The 19,375-nt window shown below is 43.6% G+C and overlaps 1 protein-coding gene across 4 annotated transcripts in view; it reads right to left on the bottom strand.

Annotated features, from left to right (window-relative positions):
- Window positions 1-8,526: 8,526 nt before the first annotated feature.
- Window positions 8,527-19,375, bottom strand: part of CC2D2B (coiled-coil and C2 domain containing 2B) — a 148,018-nt gene continuing 137,169 nt past the window's right edge. For all 4 annotated transcript variants that reach the window (XM_075935191.1, XM_075935190.1, XM_075935192.1 and 1 more), the window contains one exon: window positions 8,527-10,049. In XM_075935191.1, coding sequence (XP_075791306.1) covers window positions 9,861-10,049 — 189 coding nt within the window. In that variant the 3' untranslated portion in view covers window positions 8,527-9,860. The remainder of the gene's footprint in view (window positions 10,050-19,375) is intronic.

Below are 19,375 nucleotides of genomic sequence, written 5' to 3'. Positions count from 1 at the left end.
GGGAGGAGTGAGAGACAAGCCCCCAGTGGGGTGGACTAGGGAGCACTGTTACTGGTGCTCCGGATAGAAGCTTTCCCGCAGGGACTCCCAGCTGCAGACAGCCCCACTGAATGGCCTCCCAGTGGGCAGCCGTGCAGGGCTGCGCATACAGGCTGGCCAAGTGCTCAGCCTCTGCCACCCAGCCTGACAGGAAGGCCTCCCCCTTCCGCTCATACACATTGTGCAGCACACAGCACACTGCCACCACATGTGGAATATTCTGCTCTCAGAGGCCCAAGCGGGTGAAGAGGCATCTAAAGCAGGCCTTCAGCTGCCTGAAGGCATCCTCGACCATGATGTGGACCTTGCTGAGCCTGGCATTAAATGCCTGTTGGGAAGGGTTGAGATGTCCAGTGTAGGGCTTCATCAGCCAGGGCTGTATGGAATCATAGAATACTAGGACTGGAAGGGACCTTGAGAGGTCGTCAAGTCCAGTCCCCTGCCCTCATGGCAGGACCCAGTACTGTCTAGACCATCCCATATAGACATTTATCTAACCTACTCTTAAATATTTCCACAGATGGAGATTCCACAATCTCCCTGGGCAATTTATTCCGGTGTTTGACCACCCTGGCAGTTAGGAACCTTTTCCTAACGTCCAACCTAAACGTCTCTTGCTGCAGTTTAAGCCCATTGCTTCTTGCTCTATCCTCAGAGGCTAAGAATAGGCCGCTTCCCCCTCCAGGCAGACAGGCATGTCCACATCTCTGACTGTGATGTGGTGGTCAGGGAAGAAAGTCCCAGCGTGCAGCCTCTGGCACATGGAAGAGGTGCTGTAGACCCGTGCGTTGTGGGCTTTGCCTGACCAGCCAACATTAATGTCCACAAAGTGGCCCCGGTGGTCAGTCGCAGCCTGCAGGATCACTGAAAAGTATCCCTTCCGGTTGAGGTACATGTGTCCTGTCGATAGCCACGTCCCCCTCCACCCCGCAGTTAGGGAAGCCCAGGGTGCCAAATCCCTCGATGATGGCATCAATATCTGCCAGGCGGATGACTTGGTGGAACAAGAAAGTCTTGATCACCCTGACCACCTGCAGAAGGACACACAAAGCCCAATAATCACAGGGGCAGGTGGGTGCCCGAGAGTTTCCTCCTCTCCCTTCTAATCCCCTGCTCCCCCATGCACCAGGTGCAGCCCCCAGCAATCCTGGCCATTGCAGTCAGGCCTTTGTGCTGCTGGGACAGAACAAACCCTCCCAGGGAGGGACTTACACCACCTCCACCCCGCCCTTCCCCAAGGGCAGCCCATTTCCTCCTTCTCCCCCCCTCATGGGACAGTCACCTGAGATTGCCATACCTGCATGAGCACAGCCCCAACGGTGGGTCTCCCCATGCCAAACTGGTTCTCCATGGATCGGTAGCTATCTGGCGTGGAAAGTTCCAGAGGGCAATGGCAACATGCTTCTGGAGGGGAATGGCAGGCCTTATACGCGTGTCCCGTCGCCACAGAGCAGGAGTGAGCCACTCACAGAGCAGGTGTCCTTCTTCATCCTGAAGTTCTGGAACCATTGTTGGTCTCCCAAGTGTTCCAGGACAATTTGGTCCCACCATTTGGTGCTGGTGTCCAGATGCCAGATGCGGCGGGGCACGCTGGCGTCCAAGTGCTGCAGCTGCTCCTCCACATACCCCAAGAGGGTTTGTAAGAAGGCCTGGGGGTTGGGTTGCTGCAGCTCCTATGAGGCAGCCTGCAGAAAGTGCTGCCAGACTCGCAGCAACGTGTCCACAAGAAGCACCAGAGTGCACAGGGGCAGCTCCGGCTCCATGTTGCAGAGTGCTGTGGTGTCCTGAGTGAGGGGCACCAGAGCATGCAGAGAAAAAACGCTTTGCTGTCCCTCAGCGAGGTAGGCAAGCAAGCAGGGAAACCTGAGAACCGGCTGTCCGGTGGGAGGCCTCAGATAGCCTCAGGCAGCGGCCACACCAGGTAACTCCTTACCTGATGCCCTGCCAGAACCAGTTCTGGCCAGCCTTAAATGCAATTCAGCATCCAATCAGTGTGGATGTGCTAGTTCGAAATAGCAAAACGCTATTTCAAAATGCATTTTGTGTGTAGACGCGTTATTTCGAAATAAGATATTTCGAAATAACACTGTAGTAAACATACCCTAAGACCCAAATATTAAGCTAGCCTAACAGAATCTGAGGGTATGTCTACACTACTACCCTAGTTTGAACTAGGGTGGTTAATGTAGGCAACCGGAGTTGCAAATGAAGCCCGGGATTTGAATTTCCCGGGCTTCATTTGCATATTGCCGGGCGCCGCCATTTTTAAATTTCTGCTAGTTCGGACTCCGTGCCCACGGCTACACGCGGCACGAACTAGGTAGTTCGGATTAGGCTTCCTATTCCGAACTACCGGTACACCTCATTCCACAAGGAGTAACGGTAGTTTGGAATAGGAAGCCTAATCTGAACTACCTAGTTCGTGCCGCGTGTAGCCGCGGGCACGGAGTCCGAACTAGCGGACATCTAAAAATGGCGGCGCCCGGCAATATGCAAATGAAGCCTGGGAAATTCAAATCCCAGGCTTCATTTGCAACTCCGGTTGCCTACATTAACCACCCTAGTTCGAACTAGGGTGGTAGTATAGACATACCCTGAGTTTCTCAGGCCTCACAGTACAGGCCCTGCTTCATTCTACTTCACTGCTCTTTCCTGTTGAGACCTAATTACAGCTTGTAAATAACTTTACTCACATGAATAGTCTGAGTCCAACAGAATTCTTCTGATTAAAGTTATGCTCCAGTATAAAAGCTTGCAAGAGAAGTTCTTAAATTGTAGTTTGCCTTTAGTATAAATACAATTGGAAACCAATTACTGACAAACTATCAAACTGGAAGGATCATTGGTTTTAGATCACTGACTTATTCTGTTGTTCAATTGTGTAAATTTAAAAGATATTTTGCTTCCAACTACAGTAAAATAGAATCTTGCTGACAAAAAACTGTGAATAATTAGCATAACTAAAATAAATAGCAGCCAGAGTCACTGCAACATTGCATAGAATTTTACCTCTCTCTCCTGGCCCACATGATCCTATAGATGATTCCCACACTTTCTTACAATATGGTGCTTGTAATAACTTTGGCTTCATTTTTTTCATCTTGCATATGTGTACACATTTCTTTGCGTCCTTAAGTAACTAGGCAATAATATATTTTTGCTGGTAAAAGGAAACGTCAGCTTAATGAAGTCAGATGCAAGAGGGTTGAAGACAGGTTCATATACTACCCTTATGTGTTTCCCTGCCAAATTTTTGATTTTACAATCAGATTTTCCAGTTTTGTGCATGTGAAAGTAATTTACTCAGTTCCCCTTGTTTACTAAGCACAATGCTGTTACATACACTCATAGACTCATAGACTTTAAGGTCAGAAGGGACCATTATGATCATCTAGTCTGACCCCCTGCACAGTGCAGGCCACAGAATCTCGCCCACCCCTCTTAGAAAGTAAACAAACAATATATTGAATTTCAGAAGGGTAGCTGAGTTAGTCTGTAACTGGAAAAACTTATAAAACAAATAGTCATGCGGTACCTTAAAGACTAACAAAATATGTAGGTTGTATCATGAGCTTTTGTGGGTAAAACCCACTTCTTCAGGTGAATGGATTATTAAAAGTCCAGTTCCAAAATAAATAGGGAATGGGGAGAAAGAAGGAGGAAAATAGTGAATTATAAAAACTCTAATTCAGTAAATCCTGTCCCCCCGCCCCATGCTTGTTGATGAAGAACAGTGTGGCTGTGTTGTCTGATGTTACCTGGATATACTAGGAGTGTATGACCAGTAAGAATTATTTGCAGGCTTCTCAGATAGTTCTCACTTCCAGACGTTTTATGTGCACTTGGACTCCTGTGGCATCCATGTTCCCTGTGCAGTATCTTCATTCAGATGAGATGGGTGCCCACTGAGGAGGCTTCTTTAATCACACTTTTCTGGGGTGAAGACAGTGAGATGAGACACACACCCTAGGGAGCATCCTCCTGAGCCCGGGAGGAAGCATAACTATAGTATGTCCTCTATGCGTGAAGTAAAATTCCTGGGAAACATGCAGGGGGAAAGGAATACAAATGCTCACTGTAAAATATTTTTAAAAACTCAACCTGTTGATGCTATGCCCTGAGGAAAGAACCATTATCTGCTGGTTATCTATTCTGAAAGGCTGAAGTTCAAGAGCTAAGATGTATAAAAAAAACCCAGGATGATCTGCACAGTGTGTGCTTGTCCTGTGCTGAGGCTATTATGAACTTGAAACCACAGCAAAAACCCTTGGCGGAGTTTGAAGGATTAACTTACAACAGAGCCCATGCTGGAGTTGGAGGGATCATGTCCAGTAGGCTTATGAGCATGTGCATAAGTTGTTGTATCATTTTAATGTTTTCTCTGTTATGTTCTCTTGAGAATAAATGTCCTTGCTTAGAGCTGTGTGGTCACTTATAACTATGAACAATTTCATTATTTACAGCCTTCAAGAATAAACAGAGTGCAGATGCTGGCCTGATGAGGCAGTTTAACTTGCTGGGAATAACACAGTGTAGGCAGTTAACTGCACATTCAGATAAAACACACAGCAGGAGGGAGAGACACAACATAACTGCTGAAGAGTTGGAAGCCTAAAAGCAGGTGTACCCTTGCTGGACCATAGCAAGAGAATACAGGTACATTTGTTCTAACGGTGACACTAGAAAACACAGTAGAATTGCTCTTCCATCTTAGATCCCTTGAAGGGTCGAGCTATAGCTAGCAATACAGGGTCAATAGAGTTAGACAGCAGTGCTTTCACAGTTGAACCCATGTTGCAGAGTTTGGACCTGGGATGGACATTCTTTTAAAATATTAAAACAATTACTTATCAACTTTAGCAGTTGTTTTATCCCTTTGGTTTTCTGTTTCATTTACTTTGTAACCAATCAGGGAATTAACATAACGTGTATGAGAGAGAGAAAGAGAATACAGTAATCAATTTCTATAACATACTGGGATTAAAGGTATTGAATGGTACAGAGAAAAATACTGCGATGTCCCTATTTACATTTTTTATATTTGTTTGTTGAAATTAAAAGGAAACAAATATAAATAAATACTTTTCTGCATAATGCATTGTTAACCTCTGGAACTCAGTGCCACTGGCTACTTGTTAGTAGTAGGCAGATTAAAAAATTAGATACCTAGATAAATAAAAGCACTATTTGCTGTTATTTAACCTATAAATGAATTTCAAGGACTTGCAAGAATTTGACTCCATTGTGTAAAACCTCCAATCTTGACCCAGGATATGAGATGGATGAGTAGTTTGCTCAGCAGTTGCAGTTCTCCATAATTCCTACAAGGATGAGGCATGGGGCAGCTGTACGAAGCAGCTTTCCTTTTCTATTATGTGGATAAACATTACTTCAGCCTACAGTGCTGTCAAACAGGCAACTTTCACAAGCATTACATCCCTTGTAATTAAAAAATAATAATTTACCCTCATATTTCACTGCTGTAAATTTACTAAAGTCAAATTTTAAGAATTAGTTTCTGATTAGTATATGATAAATCAGGACAGTCTATATCTTTGTAAAAGTCTGCTCTTTAAAAATAAACAACTGAAAATGGCTATGCACATCATTTAAATGAGTCACTTACCAACACTGATCTAGCTTCTATAAATAGAGTGATCTGACATTCTACAGCTACTCCCACAGTACCACCTTCAAACTGAATAAAATGCCTTTAAAACAGAGCTCAAGAGAAGTCTTAAAGCAAGTACTGGGCAAATTTTTCCAACAAACTTTTTTCAGCAAAATATGTAGGTTTGTCACCCAAAAACATTTTGCAAATTTCTGTTGATTTTACTGAACTGTTTGTTCAGAAAAAAAAAGTTTATCTGATTCTTAAGAACAAACATTTCATTTTGACACAATTATATTTGTTTTAAAACAATTTTGTGTTACCAAATTTTCTTTAATTTTATTTCTTTTTAAATACTGAAATGAAACACTTTATTTTGGCTTCAATAAAACATTTTATTTAATCTAAAATGATTTTTCCCCAATGTTCTAATTTGCTGAAAATGGGGGGTTTTTTTGTATCACCTGAGACTTTTTTCTTCAATTTTGCAAAAATTGCCAATGAGTCAAAGAAATTGTTATTTTCCCAACTCAGCTCAGATCTGGTATTCTAAAATGCTAAGCATTATCCTGCTCCTTCTTTACCATGTTAAACTGAAATAAAATAGCATTTTTAAGGTTTCATTGGAAAAAATAATTGCACACAGACTGTATATATACTAAAATCAAAATTGTGTCTTTTTATATTTGACTTTGCTGAATGCTCACAGTCTTAACTTTTGCTTGTATTACTGTTATCTTCTCTAATTTTCAGGGGAAATTTTTACATGGTGGCCTTATTAGAACATGTTAGAGCAAAACTCACTCAGATGAGCATACATATATATCTGTTAGTATCTAAGGTGCTACAGGACTACTCATTTTTTATTAAGTTACAGACTAACACTCTATCCCTCTGAGACTTATCAGAACATAATAAAAAGGGTGCCATCTCCCAATAAACCAAAGAAAATTACCTCCCAAAAAAGCAGCGTTTATTTTGAATTTTGAAGCATCTATCCAGTGGTGCAGCCCATCAGGCTTCTACTTATGGCCCACAAGAAGTTTTGTTTACTATAGTCCACACACAGGGGTTGCCAGAGTCTGCTGGTTTCCATATGCGTAGGGGGGGTTTCTGCCAGTATCGCTATAGTGACACACAGGTAAAGCAGTCTCGTGAAGGGAGGTGTGTGCTGATTGCACGAGACATTGACTGTGAGAGTCGTGTGTGCACTCTGCTTCCAATCAAAGCACTGCTACAGTTCAGTCAGCATATCCTACAAATTCTAGGTACATAAGCACATTTAGCAAAACTGCTCTATCCCAGGAGATTGTCTTGGTTACAACACTCTGGCAGCCCATGGACATGAAGGAATGCCACTCATGCGGCCCACTCACTATTCTAGATTAGGGATGCCAATGTGTAGATGAATATACAATTAACTGATAATCCTGGTTTTACTAGTTAATCCTGTTGATTACATGCACTCCCTCCCACCTTTCTGCCTCTATATCAGAAGCAGCAAGGAGGGGAGGCAGGAGCCGGTGTCCGTGAAGAGCTGTCTTAAAAACCAGCTCCCCATGAGCACTAGATTCCCCCCCCCCCACACACACACCCTCCCACGCTGCTCTTCCATCACCCTCTCCTCTTCCATCACCGCCTGCGGCAAACATATAAACCCACTCCCTGAGTAGGCTGATCTGACAGCCTCACCTGTTCGCGCTTCAAGTTCCCAGCCCATTGTCATGCCCACACCCATAACACCTTGGAGTGTAAGAATGCCAGATGTCCACCATAATTCACCTAGAGAAAGAAGGCCTCCTCAATGGCTGGACCTTTAGTTAAGGTTAACCCACAAATGGGGCAAAATAATCCCCAGAGTTAGCTGGGAACTTGAGGCAGTCTACCCCCCTTCCCTAGTTTAGTGTTTGTTTTATTAAAGGGACATTCTTATTTGGGGAGAGGGGAGGAATATGTTGTGTATTGGGATTGTAGATATAGATCTTGTTGTTATAGTTACTGAGTTAGGTCACCAGGGCTATGTCTACACTGTACTGTAAACTTGATATAAGCAAATTGCGTAGCTTATTTTGAGTTTATTTTGAAATAAAGTGCTATTTCGAGATATCCCTTAACCCTCATGGAATGAGGGTTACTGGGATGTGCGCTCGTTATTTTGAAAAATATTTCGAAATAATGGGTGGCTTGTGAAGACACGGGGTAGCTATTTCGGGATACCCCATGACATACCCTAGGGGTCATCCCAGCTGGTTTGGGCTGGTTCAGATAAATAGTTTTTCTATCTGCCAGTTCTGTGTCATGAAATAAATGGACACTTGCAACTGCTCAAGTTCTCATTTTCCAGTGATTTCTTTCTAAACTGTGGCTTTCCAAATGATACAATAGTCCTGAGTTCCCTGCCACTGCCCTAAACAATATTACAATGCTAAATTCTCCTAAACTAAGAGCTGAAGTTATAAACTACAAACAACTGAAGGGAAGCACTTGTGATGCTAGCAAATGTTGTTCCAATGACTGTCACGAGCAGTAAGAAGGAACTGAGGGGGAGCAGCAGGGTCTTATATTGAGCGTCATAAAGGCGCCACTCCAGGGAGCTCCCTAGCCAACCTGACGGGAGCTGCTAAGGGAAGAATTTCCAGCATCCGTGCATGCAATGTGTGCATGCCTGATTGGAATCAATGTGAACAAGCACTCAGAGAACTATTGTTCGCAAGGTAACACTGCAGTTTGAGTTACTCCTTCCACAGTTCCAGCCTCTCCCTTTAAAGTGCAGTCCAAAGCCGGAATTTAAGTGCATGTAAAAATGGCAACGTGGCATTTCCTGTTTACTGTCTCCAATGACTTCCAAAAGTCCAAATCATTGCTGCTCTCTGTAAGTGGTTTTTCTATCTGCCAGTGCTGCAAATTCAACTTGGAAGTCAAAGGTTAAACTGGTTTCTTGCTGACTGACACATCACCACCAATCTGAAAATGGAAACTAGCAAACAATTCTGTTGATTATGTACAAGGCAGAAAAGCTCTTCCGTGATGTATTAGCACTGTCAGCCATAGATATGACTCTGAATACACAGAGGATGCAAAGTAAGCATCCTAACCTAGCCTAATCTGCAAATAATCAACTTCAAAACCCAGTTTTCCATGTATTGTTTTATTTCCATATTGTCCCAAGTGGCATCAGCAATGGCAATTCTAATATATTGATATATATTTTAATGTGCACATGAATATTATTTTAAAATTCCTTCTATTTCATGCAATATATTTTAAAATTCTATAACATTAATATACCACTAGTGTTTTATTTATCATTATGATTTTAAAAATGTTTTACTATAAACATTTATATATTTTAACTGCTTTGTTTTACGTTTTTGAATGTTTCCCTGTAATGAAGTATATTGTATGCAATCTTATTGATTACAATTAAATGTATGCTAAAGCTCAACTTATACAGCTTTTAAAAATTAAACAACAAAAACATTCTGCTAAAGGAAAGTAAGGATTTTCATAACACCGCTTGTCCAAAATATTTATGATCAATAATTCCAAAAAGTCTTGCAACCGAAAATTAAAAGAATATAAAACATAACACACAAAGCAAACTTCACTAGTTAGCAATGACATTAAGGATCTGTAGGATAATGCCCTAAGATTTAGGGAAGCCTTCTGTATATTGAAGTTGCAACTTGAATTTTATTACACAACTTTCATATTCATCATTTACCAGACAAACATTAATATGCATTCCATAATATTCTATATCACCTTATTTAATTAATGGTATTAACTATGTGTTACTCTTGGAATGTCTGAATTCACTGTATTGAGGCAACGAGATCCTACATTCTAATACTTTCATTAAACAGCCCATTAAGATCTTTCCTCAAAGATCATTTAAGCAACTTCTCTGAACACTAAATATGACTAAATTATTTCTAGGAGTTGTTTAATATTTGATCTCAGATTATTGGGAAATTCACAAAATTGGTAAGGTCAATTTATAATAGTTCTTATGGAACTAATTAGGATTTTAAAGATATAGTCTCTCTACAATAACAATAAGATTCTATTAATGTACAATAAATAGTACTGGCTTATCTCTTGTGATATAAAATTAGCTTTTCATAGCTCAGTTCTCATACCTAAATGACTATCTTAAGCCATGAGAGATACAATGTAGTAAATTAATTATAATTGAATTCAACACTGTTTACTGATGACAGACCAAAGAAACTAAGTAGATCCATATAGCTAAAATGTTGTTTGGGTATGGATGTATATACACAGCAAGAGCAAATTCTGTGTTGGGGATTTCTGAAGAATGAATGCCAGTTTGATACACAGCCTCAGTTATTGATGGTAAATCTATGTATGGCATCTGTAAAGGGTATCCTGTCACCTAGAGAAACATAGGATTGTAAAAATAAATACAGTTGGATTATTTTATGAAAAACTAAATGTTATACCTTAATTTATAATAGCTTTATGGATAAAAAACGTTCACATATCAAAAACAATATACAGTGTATGCTTATGTCTGAATTTGAAATGAAGCATTTGATAATTTTCCTATGAAATGTTACATCAAGTTGTCTAATTATTAAGTAACCAATCTCCCTTATATATAACATTTATTTTTGCTTTGAGCTATTGATTCAATGAAAAGATTATACTGTATATTTTTGTATCATATTACAAAACATACTGTAAACATGATTGCATTAAGAAACTTTTAGAAAAATAAAAAATAGTTCTTTCTTTGTATTTAATAGCCATGATAAACTGGGAGAATGAAATCCTGTCTCCAATAAAGCCAATGTGGCTAGGATTTCATGCAGGATATCCAAAATAAAAGTTTTGTCAGTATACATGAGAAGCCCAGAATACATGAGAAAGCAATTAATATTAATCAGCAATTGATTGTAGAAGTAAAGCACAGTATTTATCTACATAGATTTTGGTATTTATCTGTTTCTGGTACATATTAGCTGCATATAGTAGAGGATAACTGATTTTGAGACAAGAGAAATGCAACAGATCTAATCTATCTGGACTTCAATACAACATTTTATATGGTACCACCTGGGAAATTATTAGTGAAAATGGAGAAGATGGGTGGTTAATAAACAAGCTGTAAGGTGGGTAAGGAGCTGGCTAATAGGAAAATGACAAAAAATGATTACATATATTTCTGTAACTATTATTCTTAGAGATGTGTTGCACATGTCCATTCCACTTTAGGTGAGTGAGTGTCAGTGCACCGAAGATGGAGAACTTTTCCTCATAGTGATATCCATTAGGACAGTGCATGGGCCCACCACACTTTCATGTACTTGTGAAGAGCATAAAGAGGTAAAGCTGCACTGGATAGCTAGTATAAGCAGTGACTCTGATGTGGAGGGGAAGGAGAGTGGCTTGCAGAATGGACAAATGTAACATTTTTTAAAATAGTCTCAAAATTTGTATTTAACCATATTTTTTCAAGTGTTTGAATATATCCCTTCCATTTTAGGTAATTAACAGGCAGTTTTAATCGAGTGGGATAATGGAGTATACCTGACCCAGGGGTCTGCAACCTTTCAAAGAAGAAGAAAAATGTTTTTTGTTGTCTTTCACCAAAATATTTCAAAAGCTGTATAACAACAAAGCTATATGTACACATACAAAAAGGCAGTAGGTTCTGGGAGAGAGATCAGGGCTGGGGCAGAGGTGCAGGAGGATGGGTCAAATACATAGATACTACATTCATATTCCAAATACATCCAGGACACTAATAGGTAGTCCTGCTGCTACAGCTACAATTTTATTTTTAGTGCACTCTCTCAAGCAGAACTAGCACAGGTATGTCTCCTCAAACTAGAATTTACACCTCCAGTTCAATGGGTAGACATAGTCCTAGAGGCACATCAAAGAATCTGACCCAAAGAGGGTATCTTATAATAAATAATTAGCAACATTTTAAATAAGTTTAAATGTACAGTAACATTTGTATTTGTGTTATGAGCAGATGCAAGTATAAAGGGAAAACAATAACACAAAAGATGATTTAGAACTAGAACACAATTCTGCTTTTGTTGTATAATATTGTTATAACTAGGCTCTGTTGTTTCCCCAGCCAGCTCCATTTTTCTATTTAATGAATGGATCTTTCAGAAGAATCTATAGAATATGACTGTGATAAATAAAATCATTGTAGAAATATTTTCTTTCAAGAAAATGGAATATCCCAAGTGATGTGATTTAAACTGAAGTTTCAGAACAGGAACTTTGAGAATATACATAACATTAAAAAATTCTGTTTTACTGTTTATGGCAGAAGCTGTATCATACCTAGTGAAGATATTTAGTGCAGGAGGAGAAGGACCAGGGGCAGGAGGAGCCATTGCAGGGGAGGGGTGGCGGGTGCATGGGGCAAGACCATGCCATAATGGATGGCATGGCCAATGTGGGCGGTGAGGGTTGCAATGGAATCCGCCATGCGGATGCACTGGGCCTGGAAGAGCCCCAGGCCTCCTGGGCCACTGCAGGTCCGCCTCCATGCGCTGAGTGATGGCTGCCTCGACGTGCTTGACGGCCTGCACATGGCGCCGAAGGAGCTGGTCCCGGTGGCGGAGCCTCTGCCTCGGTGGTTGGGCGGCTGGGGATGCTGCTGCTGCCGCTGCTGCAGGACTAGAGGGTCCCTGGCTTGTGCTTGGTCCTGCTGCAGGGAACAGAAGGATGGGTCAGTCAGGCAGCCCGGCCACTGTCCTCACACCTCAGGCCCTCCACCCCTGAGCCCAGGTGACACCACAGTAGTGTGGCTTGGGCCCACTCGGTTAACCCCCTCCCCCCTGTGTTGTATGTTTGCATACAGGACCACCCCTGGACTAGGGTCCTCCTCCATATATTGGAACCACCAATCTGTGTCCTGGCCCCGTGGAAGGTGGGAGGGCGCTTATGTTGTGTTAACCTGTGGAACTCTCTGCCAGTGGAGGCTGTGAGGCTTTGGGCTAATCAATGGTGTTTGACAGGGAGTGAGATGAGTCCCCACACAGTGCCTGGGAGCACATATGGCAGACGTGGTCTGGGCTCTCAGATTCCCCCCCTCCAGCAGCCCCAGCGTCTCTCAGATTCCCCTCATGTGGGATGTCTCCTGGACGGAACCAGGGGTGACTGGGGAGTGTACCATCCTTGCAGCAAAACTGAGGTGATCACCTAGGGCCAGCCCGAGCACTTCCCCTCCTCCCCCTCTCGTTAGCCCTCACACATGTAGCCCAGGGACATGTGTGGCCGCAGTGGGGACTTCCCTCAGGGGGCCAGCCAAGGCACCGGGAGCAGGCAAGGGGCTCAGTGGGGGCCACGCTCACAGGGCTGTGACGCTGTGGTTTTCCCAGGAGCAGCTGGCTGTGCCTCAGAACTGTGCCGTTCTGTGTGCTGCACCCTTGCGGAGGTGCGGGCTCTGGCCCGAGCTCCTGGGGCCCTGGCTGTTTCCAGCCGGCATCCACCCTTCCCCCCTAGTCCTGCCAAATGTGTGTGAGCAGCACGGTCCCAGGCGTGCCCTGGAGCTGCCTGCCGCGGCTACATGCCGCTCGGTCACCAGGCTGCACGTGGTTGCACGTGCTGCTTACTGTCTAATGTTACACAGAGTGAAGCTCACGTGGCCTGAGTGACGTGCTCTCCCCCCCGCCCCGCCCTTGTGAGTGCAAAGACTCACCGGTGGATCCTTCCCTGGCCTCCGAGGATGCACGGGAGATGTCGGGGCTGCCGGAGGGGGCCTGCAGGGTGGCAGTGCTGGCCTCGTCCTCTGACCCGCTGCTGGTGTCTCCTTCCCCCCCGCCCCGGTGGTCCTGGTGAAGTGGGGGTGCATGCTGCTGTCCACGGGGACGTCCGATGCTTGCGGTGCTGGCTGGCTCAAAATGGCATGGAGCCGTCGGTAGTGGGGGCAGGTGTCGGCTCCTGTCCCCTGGCCCTCGCTGGCCCGGACGTAGCCCAGGCGCAGTTCCTTAACTTTAGCCCAGACTTGATCCGGGGTCTGGGCTGGGTGGCCCTGCTGGGGGAGCGCCTGGGCCATGCGGGCAAAAATGTCTGCGTTCTGGTGCCGGGAGTGGGTGTTGTGCAGGGCTTCCTCCTCCTGCCACAGGTCCATGAGGGCTTCCAACGACTAGGATAGGGCCCATCTTTTTCTGGCCTTGGGGGCCTCTTGTGCTGGGGGTGCGGGTGCCTGATCCCCCCCTGGAGCTACCATCGTGTTCTGGGGTGGCTGTTGAGGACAGCAGGGGACACGTGGCAGACCTCTGGCCAGAGGTCCGAGAAGGGCTCCTGCCTCGTGACCTTAGCAGCCTGCATCTGCTTTAAGGGGGCTCGGGTTACCAGGAAGTCCGGGAGCTGACTGCAGCTACGGAGTCTCCAAGAGGCCAGTAGGGCTTTTTTCCGTTTAGCCTGCTTTTCCGCAAAACATCTTAGCTGCCTGTTTACACTGGCCCTCTTGTGCAAAATCATTTCCTCAAGAGTGCTTTTTCCTGAACTGGAGCGTCAAAGCATTTGCACAAGAAGCACTGATTTCGGACAGTAGAACGTCAGTGCTCTTGCGCAAAATCAAGCGGCCAGTGTAGACAGCTGGCAAGTTTTTGCGCAAAAGCAGTTGCTTTTGTGCAAAATCTTGCCAGTCTAGATGCACTCATTCTGAAATAATGATAATTGTTTAAAACAAACAACAAAAGATTACTTTCAAACAAATACACCTGGCAATTTCCTAGACTGGGTCTCTTGTGGCCACATCAAGCTGTTTTGATCTTTTCAGATTCAAGGAGGATGAAGGTGATCCTTATGCTAAGATCTACCCTTATGCTCAAGTCATATTTCAGCCTTATTTTGATTTCTTAAGTGATGTCTTGGCCTCATTTTGCATGTCAGGATATGGATGAATTATCACAGACTGAGTATGGACAGAAACCTGCTGGTCTATTTTGTTTGTTTTATGTATGCCCTGCATAATCAGCAGACCAAACATTTTAAACAAATGATGGGGGGGGGGGGGAGGGAGATTGGTTTTGCTTTGGACTTTGTTCTTATACTTTCACATGATTTCCAAGTTCTGAGGATAAATTTACAACTTGTATCTTGGTCTCTAACGTCATTACTCATCAGATGTTATAATTGCTCACTTTGTGTTATCATCTGCTACAGTACAGGCATCTAGTGCCTATTCTGGCAGTCTAAAGTTAAATGGACTTGCCAGCTTGTCTGTTGGTAGACCACACTCCTACAGAACTGAAGCGCTGCATCTCCTAGAAAAATCTTATCTCAGAAATGGGTATTTCATCCCTAAATGGATGAGAATATATCTAAAATGAGATTATGTACCTGTAACTTGAGTCCCTATTTGTATTCCATACTGGACATGCAAGTGCACCACGAGCCTGAGTTTGGAAATGTTTCTTAGCAGTGTTCATTGACCCTCACATACATAACACATCTCCTCATGCTCCCAGCTGAGGGTATAAGAGGTACTGCGGATCAATGCCTCTCCAGTTTTCCTCTCACTGTTACAGAATCCAGTCTAAAGCAGCAGGGATGGAGGGCATATGGTGAAACACAGCTAGGCACCACACATCTTGAAGAAATTCCTGTTACAGGTAAATAACTTCTTCTTCCTTGTGTGATAGTCCCTATGGGCTCGTCTACACTGGCCCCTTTTCCGGAAGGGGCATGTAAATTTCATGAGTCGTAGTAGGGAAATGCGCGGGGGATTTAAATATCCCCCGCGGCATTTAAATAAAAATGTCCGCCGCTTTTTTCCGGCTTTTAAAAAAGCCGGAAAAGAGCGTCTACACTGGCCCCGATCCTCCGGAAAAAGTGCCCTTTTCCGGAGGATCTTATTCCTTTGAAGTAGGAATAAGATCCTCCGGAAAAGGGCACTTTTTCCGGAGGATCGGGGCCAGTGTAGATGCTCTTTTCCGGCTTTTTTAAAAGCCGGAAAAAAGCGGCGGACATTTTTATTTAAATGCCGCGGGGGATATTTAAATCCCCCGCGCATTTCCCTACTACGACTCATGAAATTTACATGCCCCTTCCGGAAAAGGGGCCAGTGTAGACGTAGCCTATGTGTATTCCACACATGGGTGACTCATGAGCTGTGATCAGTATTGAGGTGGGAGCGAGGATCCCAATGGAAGTGTGGACTGCAGTGGAGCCTGGCCCATGGCTGTGTCTGTTGCTGATGCTTGTACAATGGCGTAGTGTGTTGTGAACATGTAAACAGGTTGCCATGTCGCTGCTTGACAGATATCCTACCAGGATTAATTTACCAAGGAAGCCAAGGAGGTGGCCTGCACCAGTGCAGAATGCACCATAACTCTGTCAAATGGGTGTAGGTTGGATGCTTTGTAGCATTCAAGGATGCATCCAGAGACCCAGATGGAGATTCATTGGGATAAGAGGGCTTGACCCTTTCATCACTCAGTGATGGCCATGAACAGTTTTGGTGATTTGTGAAATGGTTGACTCCTGTGGAGGTAGAAAGGTAGCATGCAATGGATGTCAAGGGAATGAAAAGCCTGGGAAAGCATGTTGGCCTTGGGGGGCAGGCTGGCAGGTGGATGGACTGATTGAGGTGAACTTAAGATGCCACTTTTGGAAGGAATTTCTGGTGCAGACATAGGGACACCTGGTCCTTATGGAAGATTGTATGTGTGTTTGGGGGAGGGGTGCTATAGGGATGTTAAATTTAGATTAACTGGCTAATCGAATAGTTGATGCAATTTGCATTGACTATTCGATTAGTCAATAAGGGCACTTCCGCCTTTGAAGTATAGCAACAGCCCCAGGGCTACACTTCAAAGGTGAAAGCGCTGCAGGGAGCACAGGGCTAGCTGAGTCCCCTCTTGTCCCATGTTCCCCTTGGTGTTTCAAAGTGGCAGCACCACATGAAGCTCAGGGCCAGCCAGGGACTGGTTTGGCCCTGGGTTTCATGCGGCGCTACTGTTTTGAAGCACCCCTTTCTGTACCCCGCACTCCTTACTGCCTCTTTCTGAGATAGCTACCAATGAGAGGTGAGGGGAGGAGCATGTTGCTAGCAGTTCAAAGGGGTTCTTGTGAGGGCAGAGAGACTGAGATTAAGGTCCCATGGGGGTGAGGACTTCAGCACTTGTGGAAAGATATTGATAATCCTTTCATGAAGTGGATAATGATAGGCTGTGTAAACACAGAAGTACCATCCACAAGTGGGAGAAAGGTGCTAACCGCTGCTAAATGCACCCAAATAGAGTTGAGAGCCAGAGAATCTTGCATAGCTCTTGCAGTAGGAGAGGACTGGGTGAAAACATATAGCAAAGGTCACCGGTCCAACAGAGGAGGAAATCATTGCCCTGAGAACTTGTAGCCATATAGAATCTCTCCACATTTTCCTGAGTCTGGCTGCCTCTTGTACCAGCCATAACTTGATCTATAACAAAATATTGAACTTTCTAAAGCACTGAAATGCCTTAAGGTTTAAATGCTAAATTCCAAAATCAAACAACACTAGTTTTCTGTATCTGGCATAAAGTGTCTTATCGGTTTTGCAACTTCGAATGAAATGGCCTTATTAAAAAAAATGTAATTCAAGCCTACAAAACAAAATTTCAGAAACTGGCAAAACAGAATGGTTAGGTCCTAAAAGCCTCACATATTTACACAATATGCATATATATTCACAAACAGATACATACATAGTCTTAACATCTTTTTGTACTCTATTTTAATTATTTCTGCATAGCTGTACAAAAAACACATTCCTTTTAATATCTTTGGAGTGGTTAAGTTCCAATAGAAATCCCTGTGTTCTTTTAGCAAATTTGACTAAAGTGTTCATAGTCAAATGATTATTAGATTGTCTCTTTGCCTGCATTATTTATAGACATTCCTTTGGAAAAGGGCCCATTTTTCCTTCAGAAAGGCTGCAAAGAAGCCAAGAATTCTTTTTCTATAAAATTTTTCCTTTTCAGCATTTTTACAATATTTTAACTGCTCAGTTTCCTCCAGATTCCAGTTAATTTATCACTCATTGCTTTTTCCTTAAAATGAAAACTTCTTTAGTATAGATATTACCATTCCAAGTATTATTCCAAGGATTTGAATGTCCAATGTGTGCACTTACTCATTTTCCTTGCTCCTGCCACTATGTCCTCAGGGCTCTAAGCCTGTTTTTCAATTTCTCTTGCTTGCTTGCTTGCCTGCTTGTCTGGGCACAATCCTGCATTTCTTGCTGAATGGCCCCTTTTGGACACAGACTTTGTTTCACTACCAGTTTAGCAAGTAGGGAGGGCTCTTCAACTAGCCCCCACAGCTCCTGGTTCCTTTTCTTGGGTAAATCCAAATTTTCATTTCTTCAGTCAGCTAATTTTTTAAATGCCTCATCGCAGGCTTTTCATAACAGCCAGATTGCAGCAGTATCTCTTTTTATTGAGGTTAAGAGTGTGTAAACCCATAAATATTTACCCAGTTTGTTCTCAAGGTCTGCATGGTATAAATATCAGCTAAGGCATTGTCAGACCATGGGCTATGCCTAAACTTCTGCAATATTTGTTCCAAAGATAGACTTTACTTCTCCTCTTCGTGAGGGTCTCTTTCTGAATCTTTGCACTAATGTGCCCAGTTTGCTTTTAATAGGAATCTTTACTTTTATTTGTCTTGTACCCTTAAGACCTTATACGACGGTAGAATGGAGACACTAGGTTTCATTCTTTTGGGCTCGACCCTATTACAATTGAGGGTATACAACCTTTAAATTATTTCCCCACAACAGGGTCAGAGAGTGAAATACTAACCCCCTCTCCTTATTCTGCCCTACTACAACTGATGATTTGTATAGCTTTAAGACAATCCCTTGATTCCTTATTCCCCTGCCATGTAAAGGCGGGGGAGGGGCGGGAGCAAGAAGTCTAATTCTCCGCCTTTCTCCTAGAGTTCCTCTGGAGCAATACTAATGCAGGCTTTGGTTTCTATGTCCAGTACAGAGGTCCCATTGGGAGTGCCCCACTTCACAAAGAGGTCCAGGCACATGGTGTCATGTCGCTCCCATTATTGGTAAAGGTAGATAGTTTTGCTGGCAGGTACACAGCCTGAAGCATCATGTAGTTCCAGATGCACTAGTTCCAGAGTCAGACTGATTTCAAACAGAAGGAGGAAGCTCAGGCTTCACCCTGCTTGTTGATGAATGCTACTGTGTTCTTTGAGAGGAGTAAAATGAAGAGGGACCATATGAGTCGGAGTAAGGCCTGACATATGAGATGGACTGCCTGAAGTTCTAGCACATCTTTGTGCAGTCTGCCTTCCATGGCATCCACAACCCCTTTACTATGTGGCTCCCTAAGTGAGCTCTCCATCCCACTAGGGAGGTGTGTGTCACAATGGTCACGTATGGTGTAGGAGGGTTGAAGAAGGTGCCAATCATGATCTTGAAGAGATCAGACCATCATGTGAGGGACAACAGCATGATCCCAGGAACAGTGATCCTGAAGTCTATATGATCTTTGCTGGGTCTGTAGAGGGAGAGAATCCATGTTTGGAGACAGCAGTATGGAGGTGTCCTATAGGTGCAGGCTACCATATACCCAAGGAGGCAGACACACCGGCAAATCATGGTGTACAGTCTGCGATGCAGGCTCGTAATGAGGGCTGACAGCACTGTGAACTTGTCTGCTGGGATAAAAGCCCATACCAGAATGCAATTGAACTATGCCCCAAAGAAGTGTATTGTCTGTGTGG

This window comes from Pelodiscus sinensis, chromosome 8 (genome assembly GCF_049634645.1).
Source record: "Pelodiscus sinensis isolate JC-2024 chromosome 8, ASM4963464v1, whole genome shotgun sequence".
In the NCBI taxonomy this organism is placed as follows: domain Eukaryota; kingdom Metazoa; phylum Chordata; order Testudines; family Trionychidae; genus Pelodiscus; species Pelodiscus sinensis.
This window is presented reverse-complemented; position numbering and strand designations above follow the sequence as displayed.